Source organism: Drosophila bipectinata, chromosome 2R (genome assembly GCF_030179905.1).
Source record: "Drosophila bipectinata strain 14024-0381.07 chromosome 2R, DbipHiC1v2, whole genome shotgun sequence".
Classification (NCBI taxonomy): Eukaryota; Metazoa; Arthropoda; class Insecta; order Diptera; family Drosophilidae; genus Drosophila; species Drosophila bipectinata.
In genome coordinates, this window is record NC_091737.1 from 12,729,896 (window position 1) to 12,754,250 (window position 24,355).

Genomic DNA, 24,355 nt, shown 5'->3' on the forward strand with positions numbered 1-24,355 from the left:
CAAAAGCATCTACAGCATGTGTTCAGATTAACAAAATATTGATACCGAGGTATACATGACAACCTAGTTAACCTTTATCGCTCAGCGATAAAGCTTATTGTCCCACAAAGATATATGAACGCCACAACAGGTAATACATCATTTTTACTCATACCGACATTTAAACAAATTCGTTTTAATTTATTAACGCACTCAACATTGGGACTCTACAATACACTGTCATTTTTTAAACTGTAGGTATTTTAACTACATATGTTTGTATTTATCTATAAATATAGATGTATGTTGTATATGTGTAAACTAGTATCAAAAATTAGTAGAAACGACACTTAACTAACGAAAAAATTATCGAAAAAATATATATATGCGTATATGTATCATGTACCGTTTAAATAAAAGCCAACAACAACTTAGCACGCAAATAGAAGACGTCGAGGTTTCGCTATGAAAATGCGTTGTTTTAAATGGAGAAGGATAAATCGAGGGGAGACCTTTGAAGTAGGCCCCCCCACGGTCGGACGTTAGAATGTTATGTAGTATTATATGTAGGTGTAGTATGTGCGTTGATAACAACAATAAATTATAATCGACAATAATGTGAGGTTTTTGCAGCCATTTGATGGCATTTCATTTTCTTGGTTTTTCTTTTCCGTATTTAGTGTGCACTTTTTATAATATTGTTCAAGTTGCTTTTAGTTTCGATGTTGCTTTTTTTTATGGTTCCGTTTTATAAAATATCAGGTTCTGCTATGACCAAAGATCCCTATAGCGATTTAGTTTCTATACATTTAGTTTATGTATATATATGTACCGGACCGTTCTGTGTGTGTTTGTGTGGTTGTATATAAGGTGTATGCATCGGAATATACATCTAAATTCCCGGGCTGCGATTTCACGTCTCAATCAATGTTCAGCCTGCGAAAGGATCCCTCGTTGGCCACGCAACCACCTACCAGAGGTGGTGGCTTCTCCTGATCCCTCTCGCAAGCTGCCCGCAACTTTTCATCGACCACGTATTTCTCGTCCTCCCTGAAGTATGTTGAAAAGCTGTTGAACTGAGTCTCGTACCAAGACGGACCATTCGCCAGGGAACCATTCTCGCCGCCCATCTCCACGGGTAGGTATTCCTTGCCAATAGCCTTTTGCAGTGAATCTAAGTTTGGATGGATGTGTAGCTACAAGGGAGGAATATTAGTATTAGTTTGGAAAAACCGAGTACACATTAGAATACTTACCAACTCCTTTTGTTTCATCACACCCTTGACCAATCCCAAAACAAACTGCGTTTCCCTGGAGGCGTTCACAATGTGTGTGGCCACTAAATTCGCGGGAATGCCATGCTCCAGGAAGGCGTTCATTCTCTTAAACATGCCAGCATCGAACTGCAGTACCAGAGAATAGGGGATCTTGGTGAAATCGATGATCTCCACCACACCGGCTATGTTCCAGTTGTCGTCCGTATTTATCTCGATTTCGGCACGGAAGGCATGGAATCGGAATATGTCGCTGACACTGTGCTTGGAGGGCTCTATGTGACCCATGCGAGTAAAGTGAATGCGAGGGCCACCAGGGCCAATAGGATTGGGCAATGAGGTGAATATTCTAGAAAAGAATTCAATAGAAAAATATTTAAAAAAAAAAAACGGGGATCCCCAGAAAACTCACCCAGATCGGGCCAGCTCGAGAAGCTTGTCGTCCACAAGACGACTCTTGAGCAGCTCACGCTCTTTGGTCTTGTATGTATAGTAGAAGAGTATCCGCTTTTTGGCCTCCTCGAGATCCCAGTGACAAAATCGCAAAAAGGCCACCAAGAACTGATCATCGGTCCGCGCCTCAATGTATTCCTCCTGATTCAGCCAGTTGCGCAGCGCCTGGATTTTGGTAACCACATCAGAGTCCACCTCATTGAGCTGCTCTCTGGCCACTTGGGCCAGTTCGGGTGCCAGCGGTCGGATATTGGCCATGGTCACAGGAGAACTGTAATACGGACGAAACAATTAATTTAGGGAGAGGATTCCGATGCCGAAAGGTGTGTGTTATGTGGGTGTGTTCTCTGGCCAGGTGCGCACACACGACTAATCGAAATAGCGCCGCCTGCCTGGACCGAACTCCTCCAATTCTGATGCCGAATCGAATCGGAAAGCCTCGTTCATATGAAATATGGCGTACACTGGTTCGCGGTTACCCGAAAAACTCGTCCGAAGGGCAAACTCACTATGATCCAACGAATTGTGGCTTCCGATTAGACCATATCAGTGACCGATAGAAGCAAACACAAATAGAAATGTTTCGCAGATATGATAAATCAATCAATGAGCTTTCTTGTATTTCACCAAGGGGTATACTTTCTATTTTAATGTGAGCCTCTGGGATATATATTTAATTCCTTAATTTATTGAATTTCAGGCTAATTAGTTTTGGACGAGGATTGGACTTTTGATTTTCAAGATAATATTTTTATAGATCCCCGATTACAGATTACCGATTGCAACTACATCCTCTTGAAAAGGACTAGAAATGGCATTAACTTTAAGACCGATTACTGGGTAATTCCGGCCAACTGTGCAACCCGATTCCGCGATAAGATAAAGTCTATGGCGTGGTCCGATGCCCAGACGACGCCGTCCAAACAGCTCCCCTAGCAGCTGCACACAGTCAGCGTTCCATTATATCTATATGTTTGCCACTGATGCAGTCGACTGGCAATCTTATCTCGCGGGAGAGACTTCGACCGCTTCCAAATGCCCGATGTTCGGATTGAAGCGGATGAGATATCTGGCCAGAAAGGAGAGGGAGAGAGCCGGAGCCACGTTCGCTATCAGTTAGAATGAGTGGCCATAAAGGCCGTAGATTAGCATTTGACGGTTATTTTTTTGGCTACGGATTGGCCGAGTGATTTGAGAAAAGTTTTAGTAGCCATCCAGCTGCCAGAAAGCTAACGCCTTTAACGCCATGGCCGAGCTGCGTCCTTTGAGCGTCGAACTGAGGCGCATCGCCGAAACGGAGCTGAACGAAGTGGAGGAGCGAGTACCCGCCGATCTGGAGGCTCTCAGGAACTGGCTGTCCAAGCAGCCGCATCTGAAGGCCCGCCAGGATGACCAGTTCCTCGTTGGTTTCCTGCGCGGCTGCAAGTTCAGTCTGGAGAAGACCAAATCCAAGCTGGACAACTTTTACACGATCAAGACTCTGATGCCGGAGCTATTCGGCAACCGAACCATGGACGAGAAGAACATAGCTCTGTGTAGAACGGGGTGTGTTGGAGTGATCTCTTGTCCCAAATTGAAGAACTAACCCAAAATCTTTCTAGGACCTATGTACGATTGCCCAAGCCCTGGGGTCCTGGTGGCCCCCGGTTGCAGCTTACCACCTACGAGAAGTTCGATCCCAAGTCGTTCAAGCTATTGGACCTATTCCGGTTCCAGACAATGATTTCGGAGCAGGCCATCAGCCAGGATGACAACAGCAATATTAGCGGTTACATCGAGATCATAGACATGGGCAAACTGAGCCTCAGCTTCCTGGCCCAGCTGGACTTTACGCTAATCAAGAAAATGGGAGTATTTGCCGAGAAGGCTCAACCCACCCGCCTGAAGGGCGTCCACCTCATCAACTGTCCCAAGGAGGGAGTGGCGCTCCTCAATCTGGCCAAGAGCCTCATGCCCAGCAAGCTGCAGCAACGGGTAAGTGCCGGCGAACTGGCTCCCAAAAATAGCTGACTAGTTGTGGGGGGAATTTCAGCTAAATTAGACCCTTATCGGAGGCCACTTTGCGAGGATTATCAGCCAGCCGGGCCAGAAACTGATAAGAGCCGTCAAGAGGTTTCGCGTTCGCTCACCCTTGAACCACTATATTAATTAAAACTTTACAAATCACTGCAAGTTCCTTGGCAAGGTTCACACATGGTCAAGTGCAACATTGCCTGAGGTCAGTTGCCCAAGCAGGCAGGGCTCTTATCAGGGCGGGCTTATTGCAGACACTTTATCTTCCGCCTGACTCACCCAGCCACTCTTTCCTCCTCGCAGTTTCACGTTTATAAAAATCTGGATCAACTGGCCGAGGTGATACCGAGGGAATACCTGCCGGAGGAGTTTGGTGGCTCCAACGGACGCATAGCCGACATCAAGGCGGAGATGGAGAAGGGATTGGTGGCCTACCAGGACTACTTCCGCGAGGAGACCAAGTACGGCGTCAATGAGCAACTGCGACCCGGCAAACGAGTCACTGCCGACACACTCTTTGGGGTGGAGGGATCCTTCCGCAAGCTCGACATCGATTAGATGCGAAAAAGTATTAAAATTAATTGTAAAAGGACAGAGGAGTGTGGTCTCCATTAAAGGCTTAACTAGAAACACGGGAGCACCGCCGAGACAGGTGCAACAGATGGCCGGATCGCAGAGCCATTTGCTTTTAGTTGGCCCTATCTGTGACACCTGTTAATGGCTTTGTCAATCAGTTAACCAAATCATGGGGGGATCAGAGGTTGGTCGTGTTAATTAACACCTCGCCCGGGGCAGTTCCTCTGCAGAAGTCAACGGGATGACAACGTTCTCCAACGGCGAAGAAGTTAGTACCAGCAGGAACCTGTGTTTATATCACTTTTATGTTCCCATTCCCACTTTAGTTCGACTTTAGCAAGTGGGACTTCCCGGCGGAGCGCATCTGGCTGCACAAGCCCGATGTCGAGATCACCTGGAAGATCTGCACCTTTGTGCCCCTGATAGCCTTCGGTTTGTATGGCAACATTGTAATGGTCTATCTGATAGTCGCCAATCGATCCCTGAGAACGCCCACGAACATGATCATTGCCAACATGGCAGTGGCCGATCTGCTCACGCTGGCCATCTGCCCTGCCATGTTCATGTTGAACGACTTCTACCAGAACTATCAGTTGGGCTGCGTCGGCTGCAAGCTGGAGGGCTTCCTGGTGGTGGTCTTCCTCATCACAGCGGTCCTCAATCTCTCAGCTGTTAGCTACGATCGCCTGACCGCCATCGTCCTGCCCAGGGAGACCCGTCTCACAACGAGGGGCGCCCAAATAGTTCTCGTTTCCACCTGGATATCGGGCATCCTGTTGGCCTCACCCTTGGCCTTCTACCGGTCCTACAGGGTGCGCATCTGGAAGAACTTCACCGAGCGGTACTGCAAGGAGAACACTGTGGTTTTGCCAAAGTACTGGTACGTGCTGATCACCATTCTGGTGTGGCTTCCCCTGGGCATCATGCTCATCTGCTACATAGCCATTTTCTACAAGGTAAGTCTACAAGAGTATTCCTTTCCTGGGAAGTCTGGGATTAAAAGAGCTCTTCAAACCAGCTGGATCGCTACGAGAAGCGCCTCAGGAGCCGCGAAAATCCTCTGACGGTCAGCTACAAACGGAGTGTGGCCAAGACCCTCTTCATCGTGGTGGTGGTCTTTGCTGCCCTCCGGCTTCCCTTCACCATTTTGGTGGTGCTACGGGAGAAGTACTATGACGAGGATATATCCGTGAGCAGTGGTATGCAGCTCTTCTGGTACATCTCCCAGTACTTGATGTTTCTCAATGCCGCCGTCAACCCGCTCATCTACGGATTCAACAACGAGAACTTCCGTAGGGCCTACAACCAGATCTCTTGGGTCCGACGATGCCGAGAAACCACAAAGCTAAGGAGGGAATCGAATCCTGAAGACCACTGTTGCTATTGTGCGTTTATGAAGAAGGGGAAAGCTTCCATTAAAAAAGCGGTGGAACCTCAACAGCCCAAGACTGTGGAAGTAGACTTGAGCAGGGAGTTGTCCACCGAAAGTTATCCGACGACCAAGGCCACGGAAAGGATACGGGACGAACCTGGAGACAACCTTGTGCCAGAGATCGAAGCTGATGGGTTTATCTGAGTAATTAACTATATCTTGTAATAGTAACCCCTATCAGCTGGCCCAAGATCTCTGAACTAAAAGCTTTAGAAACCGTTTTTATGAAACCAGCTGGGGAGTATTCTCTAACCTTGCACGTGGTACAGTTCTGAATGTTTCGTTTTGTATAGTTTTTACAAAAATCCAAGAAATATATGTGAATCAAATGTGTACAATACTGTTTGTGTTACTAGTCTTTGTGGTTAGTGTGCCTTGGGGTCATGGATTCCAAGTGCTTTTCGAGGAGACATTTCCCACCCACTTTCTCAGCTCGGATCAGGAAGCGGTGCAGCACAAGCGGGCTGCCGATGTGCCGCATTTCTTTGACCAAGGTCTCTATTCAATTCAAATAACAACTTTATTAACAAATATAATTTAAAAGTGGCTAGAATCTGGCTAGAATCTAGACCACCGCCTCTCAGGCTAAACCAAACAATTCAGACTTCATGTAAGCAAAGCCATGGGACTCCAGGAATCGGATGAACTGGCCCATGCCCATGACACCATCCTCCTCGTTGAAGAGCTGTTCGCTAAAGTCCTCGAATCCGCGCTTCCTTTGCCGCGGTTCCGTTCGCACCAAGCTGATCTTTTGCCACCGCAGGGCCTTGATGCAGCGCCAGAACTCCTGGACGTTGTCGGTCGCCCCTTCCACGCAAATGATGCCGGGCTTGCCGGGGCGACTGAAGCCCGTCAGGTCCAACTGACGAGCCTGGCGTATCAGCTCCTGCCGCTTGGCCGATGACTTGATGTGGTGCGAGTAGATCCACAGGCGTTCCAGGTGGCTAGCCACTGGCTGGGGTGGTTCGGGAGGCATCTTCGGTTCTGAGAACTCGCTATCCGGTCGTTTGAGCAGCTCCTCGATCTTTTCCAGAAGCCAACTGAGTAGCTGGAAGATGTACGGCTCCGTCTCCTCGACTTGCAGTTCATTTTGGTAATTTTCTACCTCAGTCTTGAGGCAATGTTCGCGGGACTTGCCGAGGAGGGGACTGTGCACACTAACCCGTGCCCGTTCCAATAGCGGATACAGATGTGGCAGCTCCACCCTGACCTCCACGCTATGGCTGTTGCTTAGATTCAATTTCACGATGTACTCCAGGTGCGAAGGCAGATCGGTGAACGACTTGCCTTTATCTTCGGCTAGGAATTCATTGAAATCCGCCACCACGCCGGCATCAAGCATCTGCAGCTCCCCGGGGCCGCAATATATGGAGGTCAGCAACTCCAGCTCCTCCAGCTGCTGGCCAATGCAGCGGCGATAGGTTTGCAGCTCATCCTCGGCCATGGCTAACAGAGAATGTGAGAGAATTGTTTGGTTTAGTCAGCGGGCGGCGGTCTAAGCTTAAGGCCTACAAATCCTACACAAGCAAGGCTAACACACGAGAGTATCCTATTCCAGCAAGCTTTAGCTTCGATGGCTTGACGCGAGTGGCCTCGGTGCCAGTGCCCTTCCCTTTGGACATCTGCATCCTCCAGCTGCCCACTGTCAAGTATGCCACGGCCCTGCGCAAAGATCCGGCTGGACTGCGTCATTTCGCCGTCTACGCTTGGCACCAGGACGAACAGGACTACAAGCTGCTGCTCGAGCTTCCCGCTCCCATGGCAGTGGGCCTGGACTGCCTGGCCTTTGCCGGGCGTGGCTATATAGCCCTGAGCTACAACCTCACGGAGCCCGTGAAGTTGGCACGCGAGGGTTCGCCCATCTACGAGCTGTCTCCCGACACCGGAATACGAGCTGTGCAGTATTTCTCGGGCCTCCAAATGCGGGGAATGTATCTGCGGATAAGCAGCCAGGACCTGACCCTACTGCAGGCCTTCGACTCGGGATCGAACGCCAAGCAGCGGCAGTGTCCCTACTTCAAGTGGATGGGTAGAAGCTTCCAGCGCCTAGGCGCAATTCCCTGCTCCAATGCCCGTCGCCTGGAGGCCTTTGGCATCGATTACACCGACTACGTGGCGGTGGCTAACTATGCTGATGCCGAGGGACGCACCGCCATCCACTCGGAGGTCTACAGATACGATCCCAAGACCCAAAAGTTCCAGCTATTCCAGCGACTTCGAAGCAACGGAGCCGTGGATGTCAAGTACTTTAGTTTGCCGGTGAACGAGGTTAGTCGGAGGCACTTCCTCATCCTGGGCAACACCATTGGTGGCTCCAGTACAGAGCACGGCGAGGCCGACACCGTGATCTATGTTTTCGAAAAGGGCCAGTTCGTACCCTATCAGAAACTAAGCTTCTACGCCCTGGAGCGCTTTCTACCCGTTCAGGTAGGTGATCTTTTATAGCAAGTTGGACTGTTGCTGGAGCAGATTTCTTGCAGCACTCCGTATCCGAGAAGTTCTTGCTTTTGGTGGCTTGCAACAAGCAGGATGTGAAGATCTACAACCTCAATGACTGGAGATTCGAGGAGTCGAAGGTGCAGTTCACAGAAGGAGCTTTTAGCCGCGGAGTGGCCAGGATGAGGAGCTATGAGGAGGCTCAGCAGAGCTACTTGGGTAAGATATCTTTTTTAACCATCCAGACTCTCTAGCTCAACCTTTTTCAGTCATTTCTAATGAGAACATGGCCGCCAATGAGACGAACATCTTCCAGCCGCTCTTCAAGCAAGACGAACATGCCAACATGCTCCGCCAACAAATAATAGACTGGGCACGGGAGCAGAGAAAGCGTTTGGAGCAGATCGATGTGGATGGAATCATCAAAAAGCTAGAGGTATGTAATAGAATATCCCTTAATTCTTTTAAAAACTAATTTTTTAATTAAAAGGAAAAATTGAAACAAAGGGAAGAGAAGCTACAAACAGCTCACATCAAACGAGTAACAGCCAAGCTGGTAAGTCAGGGAATCTTTAGAATCCTTAGTAACTAACTCACTAACCCACATCCACAGTTTGAAGATCCTCACATGAAACTGACTCCCAGCTACTGGAAAGCATTGCAATATGCCGACCAGGCCTTGGATGTCATTGAGAAGAATGCAGTAGCCTCTAATGGAAGAAAACCCAGCAAGAGGTCTATGCAGAAACAGATGGTGGAATACAAGTTCGAGGAGATGAAAGTAGATACCCTGGTAGTCCTTGGCACTGTGCAAGCTGGACGTATCAATGGAGTGGATACAAAGACTCCTCTTTACGAATCCATTCACGCCGGAAAGGTGTACGTGAGTGAGGAGTACAAAGCAAAGCCAAGGACACAGAAAAAGCCACTGCTGGAGAATCTGACAGTCCAAGATCTGCAACTGGAGGGCAGACTTAACCAAGTTAACTGGACAAAGCTGCAGGATCAGACTGTCAAGCGTTCTGGTCGGGATGTGCAGTTCATTAAGGCTGCCGTTGAGCTGGAACATCTGGATTCCGAAGCAGTCCAAGTGAACGGCAACGAGGTGAGCAACCGCCTGCTGGGTCAGCTGATTCCAGTGGACGGGGGCGACTTTATTGTCCAGCAGGACGTGCAGTTCGCCCAGCCGGTGCAGGTGAATCGTTTGGTCATGAATCAGCGACTGAACCACATCCACATCGATCGTCAGCAGTTCGACTTGCTGCTCCGGGAAGCCAATCACACGCAGGTCATCGAGGGATCCAAGCGATTCGAGAACGTGAGAGTCATGGAACCAATCACCATCGCGGTAAGCGGGAAAGACATGACTTTCTTAAACAAATATTAAGGCTGTCTATGTTTCTTAGGGTCAACTTAGTGGCGCCGAGCTGAGGGCCATGACTCCCGTCAAGGTAACCCACCAGTCTCTGAATCTCCAAGGCGACTATGTTATAGACGGCGATGTGACCATCGGTAGACTGCTGCAAGTGGGGGATTTGCTGGATGAATCCGCACAGAAGTCAGCAGCAGAGACCTTAAAACGAGGTCTCAGCTTAGTTCAACCCCTCCAGGAAGTCAATTTGAAGTTTCTGCAACCAGTTAGGGCTAATGACAGTGATCTAAGCTTCCTTAACGCTCAGGATCTGCAGAATCTTGTTCAGCTGAACGTAGAGGAAGTGCAGGTCGTGCAGGGCAGCAAGACGATTCCCCAGAGCGTGGAAATCAGTGGGGGATTCGGTGAGGTTAAGTGGATGAATGGTGTCGATGTGGAGAATCTGACGGAACTGCTGCTCACCAAAAGCGGGAATCAAACGGTGGAAATTCCAATTCAAATTCAAGGCCTGGTGATCGATCAGGTTAACTCATCCTTAGTGGCCCTTAATGGCAGACCATTGGAGGATTATCTCCAGCTGAGTGGTCATCAGGAGTCAAATGCCACAATCTTTGTCAACCACTTGAACGCTGAGAACCTAACCCTTGGGGATCTGAACCTGAATGGTTTGATTTTCAAGCAACCACTGTCTGCTATCTACGGACATGGTAGCCAATCTCTGCACAGTTGGCACTTGCCCAAGGACTTTAATGGTTCCATACACGCCCAGAACCTGTGGCTGAATGGCAACATCAACCAGGTGACCATAGGCCACTTGGAGCAGCAGTTGCAGCAGCTGGCAGGCAACATTAAATACGTGGGTGACTTTAGCTTCGGGCATTCGGTGAACATCAGTTCCCTGAGCTTTAGCAACTCGTTGAATGGAATCGAAGCCGATCGCTTCGGTCGCTGCTGGTTGGAAACCGACGGCGATCAGGGATTCACGGCACCTCAGCAGCTGGCCTCGTTGGAGAGTCGCCAGGGCATCTGGCTCAAGGGACAACTCAACAATCACACTCTGGGGGATTTGGTCAGCCGCAGCTATAGACTCAACGCCTCGGAGCATCTGGCAGCAGTTCAGTTTGGTGAGTCAATGCCCATTTCTAAAATATAAAACATTACAGAGAAACATACTTGATTCATGCTGATTACCTTTCAGAGAACCCCATTGTGTGTCAGTCAGATATCCAGGTGGGTCGCTTGAACGGTCTCCTCATTCCCGAGAATATGCTTTATCAGAACAATCCCGGATATCTATCCGGACCAGTTAGCATTGCTGGCGATCTGACGGCCACAGGATTGTGCAACTTTAGCAGCCTCAATGGTTACCCCTTGGAACCACTGTCAAGGTATTTGGGTGGCCAGCTACCCGAAACATTCCATGCAGAGGAGGTGGAGTTTACACGGCCGCCCACTATTCATCAGTTGAACGGGCATCACCTTGGCGAGCTCTTGGATCAGGTGTGGCTGGACAACGAGCAGATTGAACTGACGGGAGTGGAATTGGACAGTTCCAACTTTGAAGGTCTGCTGGAGATGAAGGTAAACATCTGCCCAGCACAATGCCTAGCAAGTAAACAAATCCCAACTTTATGACAGGGCCCCATCAACGGACGCCAGGTGGTGGACATCAAGCAATACTACTTCAGCCGGACACGCGGAGGCCAGCAAGTGAAGACTCCAATGAGCTTGGCGTCGCATGACGTCACGTTTGGCCAGCCTCCGGCAGCCAAGTCGGTGGAACTACGTGGCATAGAAAGCAGCAGTAGCAACGGCAGCGATGTGGAGAGCAGTGGCAGCGGAGGGTGAGTGTGTTGTCCAGAGTACAGAGTGTTAAAATAGGGGGGCAAAGGGTAATTGGGGCATTTGTATTATTAGGTATCACGTTTCACTTTTGCAATTGTTTACGAGCCAACAGTTTGAGAGCCACTGGTGGGGCCATCAGCTGTGAGCGTTAGCAGGTGAAATTTCTGTACACGTTTGCAAAAGGCGCAAAATACGAGGGAACGCGTTTTAACGAGCTGAACGTTTTAACCAGGAACTCAATTCGAATCACAGGTGGTTAATTACCTTTTGTGCAGGTTGCAGGCTGTTTTAGATTGTTTAAATGCACTCTTTACGGTTGGGCAGTTTTGGCTCGTATCCAATCGACCACCTGAACATATCACACCGGGTGACTGGTGTCCTAGCAGCACTGGAGTAGTCCACTCAAACGAAACGCGCTTCGAACTCTACCTCGAAAAAGGCATTCCTTGTATTTTATTGAGTTAAGAAATCAAAATGGCCTACCTGCTGAGGCTAGTGGACAGCGTTGCCAACTTGGCAACTTTACCATAATATTTGGCCTTTTAAATGATCAATAATAAAAACAAATATTTTTTATATAAATAAATGGGAAAACAAAAAGCTCTTGTAGACAGTCAATTTTTAAAATAGAATTTAAACCATTTTGATTTTCTACTTTTCCTTAGATTTTATTTTATTTAAATGTTTACCATAAAAATCTGGCAATACAAACTGTGCTGCCAGATATTCTTGGTATTCTTACCATGAACTAGTTCTTCGCGCCATTTGCTTGTTTTAAATCTGATACTTCTTATTTAATAATATTAATTTATAGAAACTTTTCACTGGATTTCAATGACTTTGTGGCAAATACATTAAAAACTGACGGTGTTCACACCGTCAGTGGGCAGTGGAATCTATCGAAAGCCTATGTTTCCGGAAATTTAAATAATGTACTTGTGAATCAATTAAACCCAGCAAATGATGTCCTAACAATAAACAAAAATAATATTGGCTCTCTAACGACTATTGATGCACCGAAAATTGTCAAAGAAGCCACTATAAGCAGGCTCTATGCCACGGATAGCAGCCAGGTAGCAGATGTCCCGATAGCCAAATGGATCAACGAAGCTGCTTACATTTATGGGAATCACAGTATTTCCGGTACAACTAGACTGGAAAGTGTTAGCCTCTATAATGATCTGCGGGTTAATGGTTCCGTTAATGGAATTTTCTGGCAGCCAGAAAAACTCCTTCTTCGCGACACTAACCAATCATCCAATAGTCCTTTGCTGGTGGCCAACAACTTCCCGGAACAGCAGCGGATCTACAGCAACAATGTGGAGAATCTCTGGGTGGACGTCATTAACGAGCTACCAGTTAATGAATTATTACTCAACAAGGCTCAAAATCGACCCAATCTTCATGTAGAAGGCCAATTGATATTTACTCAACCACTTTCCGTGGGAGAGTATGAAGTTGGGAACAATGACTTGTGGGATGGAGGCTACAAATGGAAGCGAGGAGTAGACTCCAATGACATCGAATTGCGGGATAATGTAGCTGCCATTAAAGATCGGTTTTCCAGTAAGCATAAAATAAAACTAAATATAAAAATAAACTAAATTTCCTTATACTCCTAATAGATCCACCAAAAGTCCTGAAAAACATGATTCTGCAAAAGTTGCCTCACAAATCCAATCACTTGGAAATCATAGATGCAGGAAACAAAGATGTCCTGGCTATTTGGGACGAAAACACAAAGGAGGTAATCTACTACAATTGGCGATTGGATAAACAGCGTTTTGAGCTTAATTCAAGTGAGTTATGTAGCTTTATTCGCATATGAAGTGACACATTAGAACTTATACTAGGGAATCTTAATACTTAAAATTAATAAATAGAACATAGTTGAGACATGCACAGAGTCAGTTAGACAGTTCCCAACTCTTTATGACCAATCATAAAGAAAGTAACCGTGACGAAATACTTTGTACACTAACCCAACTTGGACATTCTAAAAATTTATTATAAATAATACAAGATAAGGTATAATCAGGACTTCACAACTACCTTCAATTTTTTCTCTAATAATTAAGTTGAGTAATTTGTGTCGCTTAGTCAATTCAAGTCAAATGAAGATGCTCTTAAATGTTCCTAATGCTCCAGCTCATCGCTCTGCACGTCGACAATGGCGCGTAAGATGCCCAGCTCCAGTTTAGCCGAGGCTCGCGACGAAAGCCGGTTCATCACATTGGCAACGTACAAGCCGAGGGCCTCGTGGCGCGACGAATTGCACAGATTCTTGAAGAACGTGGGCGGCAGCGAGTTCTCAAAGTTTCCCAGGTTAATAATCTCGGGTGTGTTCGAGGAGGCGGCGTTCAGCTTTGAGTCGAATATTATGTCGTTTTTGAAGTCTAGTTCTTCGATATGCGGCGAAAAGCCGTTCGTGGATGCAACAGAGGTGGATGCAACGGTAGCAGCCGTGGACGATGTTGGTCCACCACCACCGCTTCCGTTCAATTGCTGCGCCGACGGTACAGTTATGATGTTGATGCCTGGCGGTGGCGAACCATTGTCATCACGTTCCTTCTTCACCTGCATCAGCTGGGCGGTGGTGGTGTGCACCACATTACTAGTCTGCGTGGGCTCTGGAATGCTGACACCAGTACCTTGTTTGGTACTGTTGGTCTTTGCCAATTTTCTGCCGCTTGCTCCTGCTCCAGCTCCTGCCGTATAATCCTCGGATAGTTTGCGCTTTATTGACTCGGGCAACTGGATAGTGGTTCGGGTTTTCTGACTTTGGCCAGGCGTCTGTACCGGTGTCGATTTCTGGACAGCTGCTGCAACCGAACTGGGTGCCTTTTTCACGGTGATACCCTTCTTTTGTAGGACTGCTGCTGCTGCTACAGACACAGAGTTGTTTGTCGAGGCCCGAGGTGTATTGTTGGCCATCGTGTTCAGCAGTTTCTTCTCCTCGAAAGTCGGACGTGGAGTGTCCACAATCGGTTTGGAGTACACCCGCTCCTCCTTGTCCGGTGAGCCGGTACTGTGGGACTTTGTGGGACTCTCACCGTCCGAAGAAGCTGATCCAGTTGAATTTGCCGGCTGGCCAAAATTTTGGCCCTCCTCGTCCTCCTCCTGCTCCTGTACTTCCAGCATCTCATACTCTTCCACCTCGTCCATGGGTGTTTGTTCGCTAAAATACATTAAAGATTAGATCGCTATGTGTGAATAAAATGTCCATAATTACTTCTCCTCCTTGACCACTACTTTGGGCTCCTGGTGGATTTGGTGCATCAGACCAAAGAGCTTCCATGACGAATTACCCTTGACCTTCTCCTGCTCGTACTTCTTTTGGAGTACGATAAAGATGGAGCGCGTCTCGTGAACGGATAGCTTGTTTAGTCGCCCGATCCTGGCCCAGGCTTCCTCCTGTTCCTGCTTGGTCGATCCGCCATTGTTAGGATGCAAGGCCTTCTCCTTGGCAATGTCCGCTAGAATTTTATCCAGTTGAATTGCCATTTTGGTCAGCGTCTTGCGTCCCGCGGGTTGCGTGTTGGAAATAATTTTGAGGTTTTTTTTCTTAGCCCCACAAGCGAAAAATATAAATTGTTTGCAGCCGCCTTTTTCGCTTGGTTTTGCACTCTCTGTTTTCGCCTCTCTGTGCCTTCTCTTTCCTCTTCTGTATAACCGACGCCGATTTGGCGGAAAATGTGACCGTAATATCGAAAAATACCAGAACGCGTACAGTTTGCCCTCGATTATACAAATTTAATAAAATGAAATAATATTTATATCATGTTGTATTATTGTTAGTCGTGTCATGTATTACTTTATTAAGGTGTTCAAAAATATTTGTCGCAAACCATTTCCACTTTAAATATATATAGATTCTATGATATATATTCTACATAAAATGAACCGGTAATAACCACGATCACTTTTCAACACAGAAAATGACCGTTAATAATGAAAAGTTTAAATTTCTTATTCAAATTTCTTGCTTATTCTTATATATTTTTTAAATACTAAAATTATTTATTACCTCGAACCGGCTTGTTGTCCCACATTTCCTTTATCTTGGGGCGCAATGCATGTAATTCTTTCGATCCGCGAGGGCTCTTGCGGACTGCTGACCACAAAAGAGAATTTTGACATCCCGTAGCATGCAACGCCATAGGTCCCCAGCCGATCCACCGCTATAACCGCACCCAGAAAGTTCTTGTAGTGCTTTAGAATGCGACGTAGTCCAACCTCGGCTGCTTCAGCTGGTGGCTTTCCCGCTCGCATGGCCTCCACAGCCAGAAAGCTGGGCAGGAAACGCATCATGATATCACCGTGGCCAGTGGCCACAGCGGCACCCACCTCATTGTCCGCATAGGCACCAGCTCCAGGTATAGGCGAGTCCCCTACACGTCCCGATATTTTGTGGATCCTTCCGTTGGTGGAAGTACCCGCATGAATGTTGCTCTCTACATCGATGGCAATCATTCCAATGGTATCAATACTCCTGTCGTCGATTTCGTTATCGTGCCGGGCCCGATCCTCCATCAAACGGGTCTGGGGCGTGGGATTGGGCTTATAAGGACCGCACGATATTTTGGGATCTGGATAAACGTTCCTCCAGAAGTTTGGCTGGCAATTCTCAGCCGTCCACTGCTCCCACATCTTCTTGGACTCGGGCGTAACCAGAGATTCCGACTTCAATCCCATGGACACAGCAAAGTCCGAAGCAGAGTCTCCCACCAGCAGGGTGTGGTGCGTGTGCTCTAGGACTAATCGAGCCGCCTTGATAGCATCATTGATGGTCCGCAATCCCGCTACAGCTCCCACATCCATGGTCTTACCATCCATCACCATTGCGTCCAGAGTGGTCTCGCCGCGCTCGTCGGGGGTTCCTCCGTAGCCAACATACAGCTCGCATTGTTGTTTCTCGCACTCGGTGCAGCCCTCCACCACGGCATTGCGCGTTTGTCCAAGGCCTCCAGGGCTCTGCGTAAGGATGCGCCATGCCTCAACGTTGGCCACCGTATAATTCCATGTATTGATCACCATGGGCAAGAGTGCTCCATTTGTTCGGGTCCTATTCATATTTGTGGTTTCTTCACGGTTAGAAGGTGTACTATTTTCCTATTATCCCTATTCTCACCTGTTTGGAAACGGTCCCGAGTCCGCAGATGCCGCCGAAGCCATCAGAAGCAGAAATACGCATCCTGGAACAAATACTCTCATTGCTTAAAATAAGGTTTTTACGGCTCCGATTTTAATACTGAAGGTCCAATCACAGAGACCTGCTTATAAATACTCAGCGGCATCACCACCTCACTTTTCACACTATTGGTCTTATCGGTTGTTTTTGGAATAATCTCTTAAAAGGAGTCCCTGGGTTTTGACTATCCCCCACACTGGTGATAGTACTGTATAGTATAGTACTGCAACACCTAAGCAAGTACCGATCTATTATCAGCAGAACCACAAAGGCCCCACATATGTAGTCTATATTGACAGAATCCGAAACAAAGAACCGAACCAAACAAACTACAAACCCATTAATGCATTAAGCGTTAAACGCAACCATCTTCAAATATAAACAAAACTTACTTCCGATGCTCTAGTTTTTCTTAAGGGGAGGTTCTTTTGGATTTTTTTGAAAAAATCAATTTTTTTTTTTTAATAAAATGAAAGTTAAATATGTGTAGAATATACGTGCCAAGGGATATTTCGATGCGACGCGTATTTCTTGAGCTAGAGCGTTTCAAACATACCCATGATAACAAGAAAGCTATCTAAAGTCATTGTTTCTAAAAACTTTAAACGCGTTTTTCTCGGAACCATGTTTTCAAACCTCTTGTCGCGCACAGGGCTCGTTCTATTGATCCGATTTCCTTCATTCAAAAAATGTTTAAAAGTATATACTTTTTTGTATGCCTTATACCTAAAAAATTGTTTATTTATAATTTTTAAACGAGATCAAAGTAAAAAAAAAGAGAATAAATGTGAATTTTTTTTTTAAACGTCCATGAAATTGGTTTATTTTTACCAAAACTAATTGTCGTTAGGTATAAGGCATAGGCAATTCCCTCAATTTTAATAAATTATATACATTTTTAATTTGAGTTCACTACCAGCGGCCCTACACTCGACAAAGCAGAAAAATAGAGGTCTACGAGATCCGCCATTTTGAAGCCGCCATTTTGAATTTCCTGAATATTGAATATTTTTTTTAATCGTTAATAAACAACGAATAAAAAGTTCAAAACCTAAAGTTCGTATGTCTTTTCATTTTCCCGCAATCCATTCTCAAAGTTTGCTTAATTTTCGGAAAAATCCAAAAGAGCCTCCCCTTAAGGGGTTATATACAGTTGTACCGCGCAAAAAAAATGAAATTTTATAGATTTTTTTTTGACACCATAGAAAATTTTTATTAAAAATGTTTTACCGACGTTGTTTAGTACATGTTTCTGGGTACTTATTTAAATTTTTTCATAAAAAAAATATTAAATAGTAAAAAGTTATAGCCGAATTCCAAGATCGTCTTTTTTCGATGGTGTCTTGCGGTGGACACCATATTCTGAGAACGGTTCATCCGAAATCAAAAATTCAACAAAACTTTGTTAGTATATTGTGTTGCCTATGCTATTAGCTAGCTATTATCATAAGCTATTATCATGACTAGCTATCATGACTATCATAATTAATAAGTGGTAAAAATTTGGTGTTGATCGGATTAATAGTTTTATAGTAATCGTGTCCTCCGCAAAGGTAATTTCGATAAAACAAGATTCTGAGATAATCACGTTTAAGGTTTCAAGTTTAATGTGCAGTTGAGCGCTATAAATAGGTACAACTTCGGTTCTAATCCTCCGATCGTTATGAATTTTTGTGAGAGTATTCTCAACAGTATATACTTAAAGAATATGCAATAAAACCGATTTTTTCACCCATCACAACTGTATATAACCCCTTTAGCGGGGGACATCTGTGAAACAGGCGAAAAAAACGGATTTTCTGGAATTTTTTTTGGACAAATAAAAAAGCCAATCGAAAATTTGTAAATGAAGTTTTATTTAAAGTACAAAATAATTTTTTTTTTAAATAAATCGAAAACAGAATCGCGGCTCTAAAGCCTTTATTCGTAGGTCCTATTTTTTTAAAGGGGGTTCATGGCCGAACACCTAACGTCCTTAATTTTTTATCTAGAACAAAAAATCAAGTTTGGTTAGTTTCTGTACATCAACGGCTATCGACACACGTAGGATTTTTTTGATATATTGATTTTTTGCAAAATGGTGAGTGATTGAAAAAAATTTTCAATTTTCACGAAAAAAAAACGTTATAAAATTTTTGATAAAAAAAAGTAAGCAATATCCTACGTGTGTCGATAGACATAGGTATTCTGAGTATACTGTCAAAATATTAGATCGATAGGTTAAGAGTTTTTCGAGTTATGTGTTCGGCCAACTCAAAAAATGCGGTTTCGAGAAAAACGCGTTTGAAGTTTTAAGTACTGTGGGATATACCTGTGAGGCATCGCCGCAGAATGGAAAGTTTCCACACTTAGACACTTTTTCCGGACTCTATCTTTTGATATGTTATTTTTAAGACCCTAAGAAAATTTTTAAGAGAAAACAAAATTTTCGATTTTTTCAAAACTCTACTACTCCTCCCTTAAAAGCAAAGAAAACATTTATTAATTCATACGACTACAATATACCCTTGTACTCCAGAAATACCGGTTATAAATAATATATTTTACGCACCTTCCCAAATCTCCATCATAAGTAAAAAAGAGACTGTTAACTATAAAAAAATTATAATTTACTCAAATTTCTTGTATATTTTTTAGTTTTTGTTTAAAAAAATGTATTAATTTTGTATTTTTATCCCCGAACTGGCTTATAATTTTACCACATTCACTTCTTCTTGGGGCGGAATGCATCTAACTTGTTCGTGCCGAGTGGGCTGATCCATATTTGCGGGACTGCCGACCACAAATGGGAACTCCTTCATACCGTAGCACGCAACGCCATAGGTTCCCAGCCGATCCACCGCTATAACCGCACCCTCAAAGTTCTTGTAGTGCTTCAGAATGCGACGTAGTCCCACCTCGGCGGCTTCAGCTGGTGGCTTTCCCGCTCGCATAGCCTCCACAGCCATAAAGCTGGGCAGAAAACGCATCATTACATCCCCATCACCAGTGGCCACAGCGGCACCCACCTCATTGTCCGCATAGGCACCAGATCCAGGTATAGGCGAGTCCCCTACACGTCCCGATATTTTGTGGATAATTCCGTTGGTGGAAGTACCTGCATGAATGTTGCTCTCTACATCGATGGCAATCATTCCAATGGTATCATGACTCTTGTGGTCGATTTCGTTATCGTGCCGGAGGATCTCCTCCGTGAGCTTGGGCTTATAAGGACCGCACGATATCTTGGGATCTGGATAAACGTTCCTCCAGAAGTTCGGCTGGCAATTCTCAGCCGTCCACTGCTCCCACATCTTCTTGGACTCGGGCGTAACCAGAGATTCCGACTTCAATCCCATGGACACAGCAAAGTCCGAAGCAGAGTCTCCCACCAGCAGGGTGTGGTGCGTGTGCTCTAGGACTAATCGAGCCGCCTTGATAGCATCATTGATGGTCCGCAATCCCGCTACAGCTCCCACATCCATGGTCTTACCATCAAACACCATTGCGTCCAGGGTGGTCTCGCCGCGCTCATCGGGACTTCCTCCATAGCCAACAGTCAGCCTGCATTGTTGTTTCTCGCACTCGTTGATGCCCTCCACCACGGCATTGCGCGTTTGTCCAAGGCCTCCAGGGCTCTGCATAAGGATGCGCCATGCCTCAACGTTGGCCACCGTATAATTCCATGTATTGATCACCATGGGCAAGAGTGCTCCATTTGTTCTGGTCCTAATCATATTTGTGGTTTCTCCACGGTTAGAAGGTGTACTATTTTCCTATTATTCCTATTCTCACCTGTTTGGAAACGGTCCCGAGTCCGCAGATGCCGCCGAAGCCATCAGAAGCAGAAATACGCATCCTGGAACAAATACTCTCATTGCTTAAAATAAGGTTTTTACGGCTCCGATTTTAATACTGAAGGTCCAATCACAGAGACCTGCTTATAAATACTCAGCGGCATCACCACCTCACTTTTCACACTATTGGTCTTATCGGTTGTTTTTGGAATAATCTCTTAAAAGGAGTCCCTGGGTTTTGACTATCCCCCACACTGGTGATAGTACTGTATAGTATAGTACTGCAACACCTAAGCAAGTACCGATCTATTATCAGCAGAACCACAAAGGCCCTACATAAGTAGTCTATATTGACAGAATCCGAAACAAAGAACCGAACCAAACAAACTACAAATCCATTATTGCATTAAGCGTTAAACGCAACCATCTTCAAAAATAAACAAAACTGACTTCCGATGCTCTAGTTTTTCTTAATAGCAAAGAAAACATTCATTAATTCATACGACTACACTATACCCTTGTACTCCAGAAGTACCGGTTATAAATAATATATTTTAAGCACCTTCCAAAATGGGTATCTCCAACACAGAAATACGCGGTTAACTATTAAAAACTCAAATTTTTTCAAATTTCTTGCATATTTTTAAGTTTTTGTTTAAAAAAATGTATTTATTTTTTAATTTTATCCCCGAACTTGCTTATAATTTTACCACATTCACTTGATCTTGGGGCGGAATGCATCTAACTTGTTCGTGCCGAGTGGGCTGATCCATTTTCGCGGGACTGCTGACCACAAATGGGAACTCCTTCATCCCGTAGCACGAAGCCCCATAATTACCCAGGCGATCCACAGCTATTACGGCACCCACAAAGTCCTTGTGGTGCTTCAGGATGCGACGTATGCCCACCTCGGCGGCTTCAGCTGGCGGCTTTCCGGCTCGCATAGCCTCCACAGCCAGAAGGCTGGGCAGGAAACGCATCATTACATCCCCATCCCCAGTGGCCACAGCGGCACCCACCTCATTGTCCGCATAGGCACCGGCGCCAGGTATCGGCGAGTCGCCTACACGTCCCGGTATCTTGTGAATAGCTCCGTTGGTGGAAGTACCCGCATGAATGTTGTTCTCTACATCGATGGCAATCATTCCAATGGTGTCGTGGTTCTTGTGGCCGATGTCGTACTCGTACCGGGCCCGATCCTCCTTCCAGCGGGTCAGGGCCGTAGGCTTGGGCTTATAAGGGCCGCACGATATCTTGGGATCTGGATAAACGTTCTTCCAGAAGTTCGGCTGGCAATTCTCTGCCGTCCACTGCTGCCACTTCTCCTTTGACTCGGGCGTGACTAAAGATTCGGACTCGAATCCCATCGATACCGCGAAGTCAGCAGCTGCGTCTCCCACCAGCATAGTGTGGTGTGTGTGCTCCAGGACAAAACGAGCCACCTTGATGGCATCCTTGATGCGCCGCAAGCCCGCTACAGCTCCCACATCCATGGTCAAGCCATCCATCACCATTGCGTCCAGTGTAGTCTCTCCGCGCTCGTCTGGTGAGCCTCCATAGCCAACAGTCCCATCGCACTGCAGTTTCTCGCACTTGGAACAGCCCTCCACAACGGCGTTGCGCGTTTGCCGTAGCCCTCCCGGGCTCTGCTTAAGGATCCGCCATGCCAACACATTGGCAGCCGTAAAGTTCCATGTATTGATCACCATGGGCAGGAGTGGGCCGTTTGTTCTGGACCTGTGTTTCGTCTGTAAATCTGCATTCATAGGAGGAGTGGTCTTTTCACTATTGGGGGGTGGGGCTATAAGATTAGTAACTATATTAATGGTATCGCCTCCCCATTCTTACTTTTTTGGAAACGGAGAGGGTTTGGTTGTGGCCGGCGGCTGACTCAAGTCCGCCGATGCCGAGGAAGCCAGCCAAAGCAGACAAACGCATCCTGGAACATATACCCTCATTGTTTAAAATTCAATTTTTTTTAATTTAAGATATTCGCTTTGTTTTTACGCCTCCGATTGCGATACTGCAAGTCCAAACACTGAGAGCTGCTTATAAATACTCCGCAGCCTAACCTCACTTTGGTCTTATCGGTTGTTTTTAAAATACTCTTTAAAAAGAGTCCTGGAGGCTATGAGGCTTGACTGATTCCCTAAAAATATTTGACTTTTTTCGGTAAAATATCTTAAAACCTTCTTTAAAGAATCAGCTTCCAATTGGAATATTAATTAATGAAAGTACCTACCTTTGCCCTCCAACATAAAGCCTAAACGAAAATATATATCTGTTTTATTTCAAATCACCCTAACCACCTAGATCAGGGTATTCACTAGTCCATATTATTTTATTTAACCAGAGCCATTGTTTTTTCAGGCTTGTCCCAGCTGATGCAGCTCAGCAAACACTTATCAGAGCCCATTCGTAAGGAATGGCCAACAGTCAACGATTTGCAGTTTGGCCTGCTCGGGTTTCAGTGTCTGGGATCCAACAAAGACGATAAGATAGTGGTTAAATGCATCGACAACCAAAACAAACCCCGAGAAGCTAACATATCCAGGCGAGATGCAAAACAGCTGCTACTTGCCACAGATACGGATGACATGCCCATTCTGCTGAGGACCACCAGAGCTGTGGAGTTGTGGAAGTGGAATAATGGTAGTTACACCTTAGTCCGAGACCTGTTTCAGGGACAGCAGGTGGAGCAACTGGAGCTTATTCCGCAACACACGGACATGGAAGAGGGACTACTGGCGGTGCTTACATCCGCGCCAGCAGCAGAAATCACAATTTACAGGTAGGTCCTCGAGCAAATAACGAAAATCATGTCTCAAAAGTAGTCTTTCACAGCTTTAGCGACGGCGACCTAACCGACCTGCATCTGGTCCAAGTACTAGAACTACAAGATTCCAAACAAATGCGCACAATTCGATTCATGCATCTGCCAGAGTCGAAGGATCTCCTTCTGTTGGTGTCGAATCTCCTCCCCCGGCAATCGCTCACGATATTCGAGTACCGCGGCGCAGCTGGATTCCAGGAGATTTTAGGGGAGAGCAGTCTGCCCCAGGCCAACGAACTGAGGGTAATTGAGGTGTCCGGCACGAAGCTGGTGTCCTTGGCAACGGACGAAACCGTTTACATACTGCGACCGCAGTTTACCACACTTTAGATCACTCGATTTAGCATTTTGCACAACACTTGTTTTGGTTTTCTAAATAAAAATTTACTTTTTATTAACCGTTTTCATGGGCCTTCTAATTCTTCGCTTAATCGTCGCTGGACTCGACGTTCTCGGTCTGCAAGTTCTTGAAGGTGGACACTGGCACGTAGGTCACGTAGGTGTACAGTTTGTTGGGAGAGTCCTCATCGTCGTTGCGACGGCGAGCCAGACGCACGCGGACGCGGAATGGAGTAGACCTTTAAAAAAAAGAATAATTATTAGTATGGTATAATTTATCAGGAATACTTTTATAACGTACCTGATACCCTTGGACCAGATGTGCTTGTTCAGACGAGTGTCGATCCTCACGTCAGTGGTGCCCATCTCCTTCTCGGCGAACTTGCGGATCTCCTTGATGGCGCGGGGGGCACGCTTCTTGAAGCCGATGTTGTGGACGCGCTTGGCCAAGTGGATGGTGCACTCGCGGGTCACAACCTCGTTGATCGCCGACTTGTTGATCTTCTCTCCCTTAGTCTTGGTCATTATGCTGTTTAATCCGGAACGGTGCAACTCACTGTCCTGTCAATGAAAATGCAGTTTAGCAAAGTTGAACAATGCTCACTGAAATTGCACATGGGGCATATTCCCACAGCCGAAATAACGCAAAGCAATTCGCCAGGCACAACATATTCATGTCATTTTTGGTATTTTCGCTTGGAAATTACGGAAAAAGCCACGTGGGGCGTACATACCAATTCGAATCAGAGGTTAAAAAGAAAGAGGAAGACATGGATGGCATGTATGTATTTTGAACAAATATCGATATTTTTGTAAAATTTGACCCGGGTGGCAGT

The 24,355-nt window shown here is 46.0% G+C and overlaps 10 protein-coding genes across 10 annotated transcripts; 3 read left to right on the plus strand and 7 right to left on the minus strand.

Moving 5' to 3' along the window:
- Positions 1-141: 141 nt before the first annotated feature.
- On the minus strand, positions 142-11,780 carry LOC108131573 (clavesin-2). Its single transcript, XM_017250511.3, has 4 exons — positions 11,645-11,780; positions 1,666-1,977; positions 1,236-1,602; positions 142-1,175 (listed from the first exon to the last, which is right to left on the minus strand). Exons 2-4 carry the CDS (start codon positions 1,962-1,964, stop codon positions 900-902), a joined length of 942 nt encoding a protein of 313 aa, XP_017106000.2. The 5' UTR covers positions 1,965-1,977; positions 11,645-11,780; the 3' UTR covers positions 142-899.
- Positions 2,145-4,349, plus strand: LOC108131574 (alpha-tocopherol transfer protein). The gene is made up of 4 exons (XM_017250515.3): positions 2,145-2,339; positions 2,407-3,251; positions 3,308-3,680; positions 4,023-4,349. Exons 2-4 carry the CDS (start codon positions 2,953-2,955, stop codon positions 4,275-4,277), a joined length of 927 nt encoding a protein of 308 aa, XP_017106004.2. The 5' UTR covers positions 2,145-2,339; positions 2,407-2,952; the 3' UTR covers positions 4,278-4,349.
- LOC108131569 (neuropeptide FF receptor 2) lies at positions 4,537-5,871 on the plus strand. The gene is made up of 3 exons (XM_017250506.3): positions 4,537-4,563; positions 4,622-5,251; positions 5,314-5,871. The coding sequence occupies exons 1-3, from the start codon at positions 4,537-4,539 to the stop codon at positions 5,869-5,871; spliced, it is 1,215 nt and encodes a 404-aa protein (XP_017105995.2).
- Positions 5,964-23,583, plus strand: clos (closca). The gene is made up of 13 exons (XM_017250504.3): positions 5,964-6,221; positions 7,286-8,154; positions 8,208-8,382; positions 8,433-8,599; positions 8,654-8,719; positions 8,777-9,511; positions 9,570-10,659; positions 10,734-11,116; positions 11,174-11,379; positions 12,195-12,946; positions 13,006-13,179; positions 22,718-23,138; positions 23,192-23,583. Exons 1-13 carry the CDS (start codon positions 6,056-6,058, stop codon positions 23,508-23,510), a joined length of 5,523 nt encoding a protein of 1,840 aa, XP_017105993.2. The 5' UTR covers positions 5,964-6,055; the 3' UTR covers positions 23,511-23,583.
- On the minus strand, positions 6,229-11,783 carry LOC122320928 (RWD domain-containing protein 2A). Its single transcript, XM_017250513.3, has 2 exons — positions 11,645-11,783; positions 6,229-7,173 (listed from the first exon to the last, which is right to left on the minus strand). The coding sequence occupies exon 2, from the start codon at positions 7,169-7,171 to the stop codon at positions 6,308-6,310; it is 864 nt and encodes a 287-aa protein (XP_017106002.2). The 5' UTR covers positions 7,172-7,173; positions 11,645-11,783; the 3' UTR covers positions 6,229-6,307.
- Positions 13,163-15,243, minus strand: Map60 (Microtubule-associated protein 60). The gene is made up of 2 exons (XM_017250505.3): positions 14,613-15,243; positions 13,163-14,558 (listed from the first exon to the last, which is right to left on the minus strand). The coding sequence occupies exons 1-2, from the start codon at positions 14,882-14,884 to the stop codon at positions 13,517-13,519; spliced, it is 1,314 nt and encodes a 437-aa protein (XP_017105994.1). The 5' UTR covers positions 14,885-15,243; the 3' UTR covers positions 13,163-13,516.
- Positions 15,380-16,674, minus strand: LOC108131572 (putative N(4)-(beta-N-acetylglucosaminyl)-L-asparaginase GD10667). Its single transcript, XM_070278668.1, has 2 exons — positions 16,512-16,674; positions 15,380-16,445 (listed from the first exon to the last, which is right to left on the minus strand). Exons 1-2 carry the CDS (start codon positions 16,592-16,594, stop codon positions 15,404-15,406), a joined length of 1,125 nt encoding a protein of 374 aa, XP_070134769.1. The 5' UTR covers positions 16,595-16,674; the 3' UTR covers positions 15,380-15,403.
- Positions 19,190-20,274, minus strand: LOC138925505 (putative N(4)-(beta-N-acetylglucosaminyl)-L-asparaginase GD10667). The gene has a single exon (XM_017250509.3). It carries the CDS (start codon positions 20,249-20,251, stop codon positions 19,259-19,261), a length of 993 nt encoding a protein of 330 aa, XP_017105998.3. The 5' UTR covers positions 20,252-20,274; the 3' UTR covers positions 19,190-19,258.
- LOC108131570 (putative N(4)-(beta-N-acetylglucosaminyl)-L-asparaginase GD10667) lies at positions 20,996-22,382 on the minus strand. The gene is made up of 2 exons (XM_017250507.3): positions 22,196-22,382; positions 20,996-22,132 (listed from the first exon to the last, which is right to left on the minus strand). The coding sequence occupies exons 1-2, from the start codon at positions 22,303-22,305 to the stop codon at positions 21,046-21,048; spliced, it is 1,197 nt and encodes a 398-aa protein (XP_017105996.2). The 5' UTR covers positions 22,306-22,382; the 3' UTR covers positions 20,996-21,045.
- RpL31 (ribosomal protein L31) lies at positions 23,540-24,275 on the minus strand. The gene is made up of 3 exons (XM_017250518.3): positions 24,254-24,275; positions 23,821-24,080; positions 23,540-23,758 (listed from the first exon to the last, which is right to left on the minus strand). The coding sequence occupies exons 2-3, from the start codon at positions 24,042-24,044 to the stop codon at positions 23,608-23,610; spliced, it is 375 nt and encodes a 124-aa protein (XP_017106007.1). The 5' UTR covers positions 24,045-24,080; positions 24,254-24,275; the 3' UTR covers positions 23,540-23,607.
- Between the last annotated feature and the right edge of the window lie 80 nt (positions 24,276-24,355).

Bases quoted from the DNA above. Each gene is read 5' to 3' on its own strand.
- LOC108131573 (XM_017250511.3), bottom strand. From the start codon at position 1,964: ATGGCCAATATCCGACCGCTGGCACCCGAACTGGCCCAAGTGGCCAGA. The intron at 1,603-1,665 runs GTGAGTTTTCTG...ATTCTTTTCTAG, and splicing joins CTCGAGCTGGCCCGATCTGG to AATATTCACCTCATTGCCCA. The intron at 1,176-1,235 runs GTAAGTATTCTA...CCTCCCTTGTAG, and splicing joins TGATGAAACAAAAGGAGTTG to CTACACATCCATCCAAACTT.
- LOC108131574 (XM_017250515.3), top strand. From the start codon at position 2,953: ATGGCCGAGCTGCGTCCTTTGAGCGTCGAACTGAGGCGCATCGCCGAA. The intron at 3,252-3,307 runs GTGTGTTGGAGT...AAATCTTTCTAG, and splicing joins ATAGCTCTGTGTAGAACGGG to GACCTATGTACGATTGCCCA. The intron at 3,681-4,022 runs GTAAGTGCCGGC...TCCTCCTCGCAG, and splicing joins CCAGCAAGCTGCAGCAACGG to TTTCACGTTTATAAAAATCT.
- LOC108131569 (XM_017250506.3), top strand. From the start codon at position 4,537: ATGACAACGTTCTCCAACGGCGAAGAA. The intron at 4,564-4,621 runs GTTAGTACCAGC...TTCCCACTTTAG, and splicing joins CGTTCTCCAACGGCGAAGAA to TTCGACTTTAGCAAGTGGGA. The intron at 5,252-5,313 runs GTAAGTCTACAA...TCTTCAAACCAG, and splicing joins ACATAGCCATTTTCTACAAG to CTGGATCGCTACGAGAAGCG.
- clos (XM_017250504.3), top strand. From the start codon at position 6,056: ATGTGTACAATACTGTTTGTGTTACTAGTCTTTGTGGTTAGTGTGCCT. The intron at 8,155-8,207 runs GTAGGTGATCTT...GATTTCTTGCAG, and splicing joins AGCGCTTTCTACCCGTTCAG to CACTCCGTATCCGAGAAGTT. The intron at 23,139-23,191 runs GTAGGTCCTCGA...AGTCTTTCACAG, and splicing joins GCAGAAATCACAATTTACAG to CTTTAGCGACGGCGACCTAA.
- LOC122320928 (XM_017250513.3), bottom strand. From the start codon at position 7,171: ATGGCCGAGGATGAGCTGCAAACCTATCGCCGCTGCATTGGCCAGCAG.
- Map60 (XM_017250505.3), bottom strand. From the start codon at position 14,884: ATGGCAATTCAACTGGATAAAATTCTAGCGGACATTGCCAAGGAGAAG. The intron at 14,559-14,612 runs GTAATTATGGAC...AATGTATTTTAG, and splicing joins GTAGTGGTCAAGGAGGAGAA to CGAACAAACACCCATGGACG.
- LOC108131572 (XM_070278668.1), bottom strand. From the start codon at position 16,594: ATGAGAGTATTTGTTCCAGGATGCGTATTTCTGCTTCTGATGGCTTCG. The intron at 16,446-16,511 runs GTGAGAATAGGG...AAATATGAATAG, and splicing joins TCGGGACCGTTTCCAAACAG to GACCCGAACAAATGGAGCAC.
- LOC138925505 (XM_017250509.3), bottom strand. From the start codon at position 20,251: ATGGTGATCAATACATGGAATTATACGGTGGCCAACGTTGAGGCATGG.
- LOC108131570 (XM_017250507.3), bottom strand. From the start codon at position 22,305: ATGAGGGTATATGTTCCAGGATGCGTTTGTCTGCTTTGGCTGGCTTCC. The intron at 22,133-22,195 runs GTAAGAATGGGG...ACCCCCCAATAG, and splicing joins CCCTCTCCGTTTCCAAAAAA to TGAAAAGACCACTCCTCCTA.
- RpL31 (XM_017250518.3), bottom strand. From the start codon at position 24,044: ATGACCAAGACTAAGGGAGAGAAGATCAACAAGTCGGCGATCAACGAG. The intron at 23,759-23,820 runs GTACGTTATAAA...TTTTTTTTAAAG, and splicing joins ATCTGGTCCAAGGGTATCAG to GTCTACTCCATTCCGCGTCC.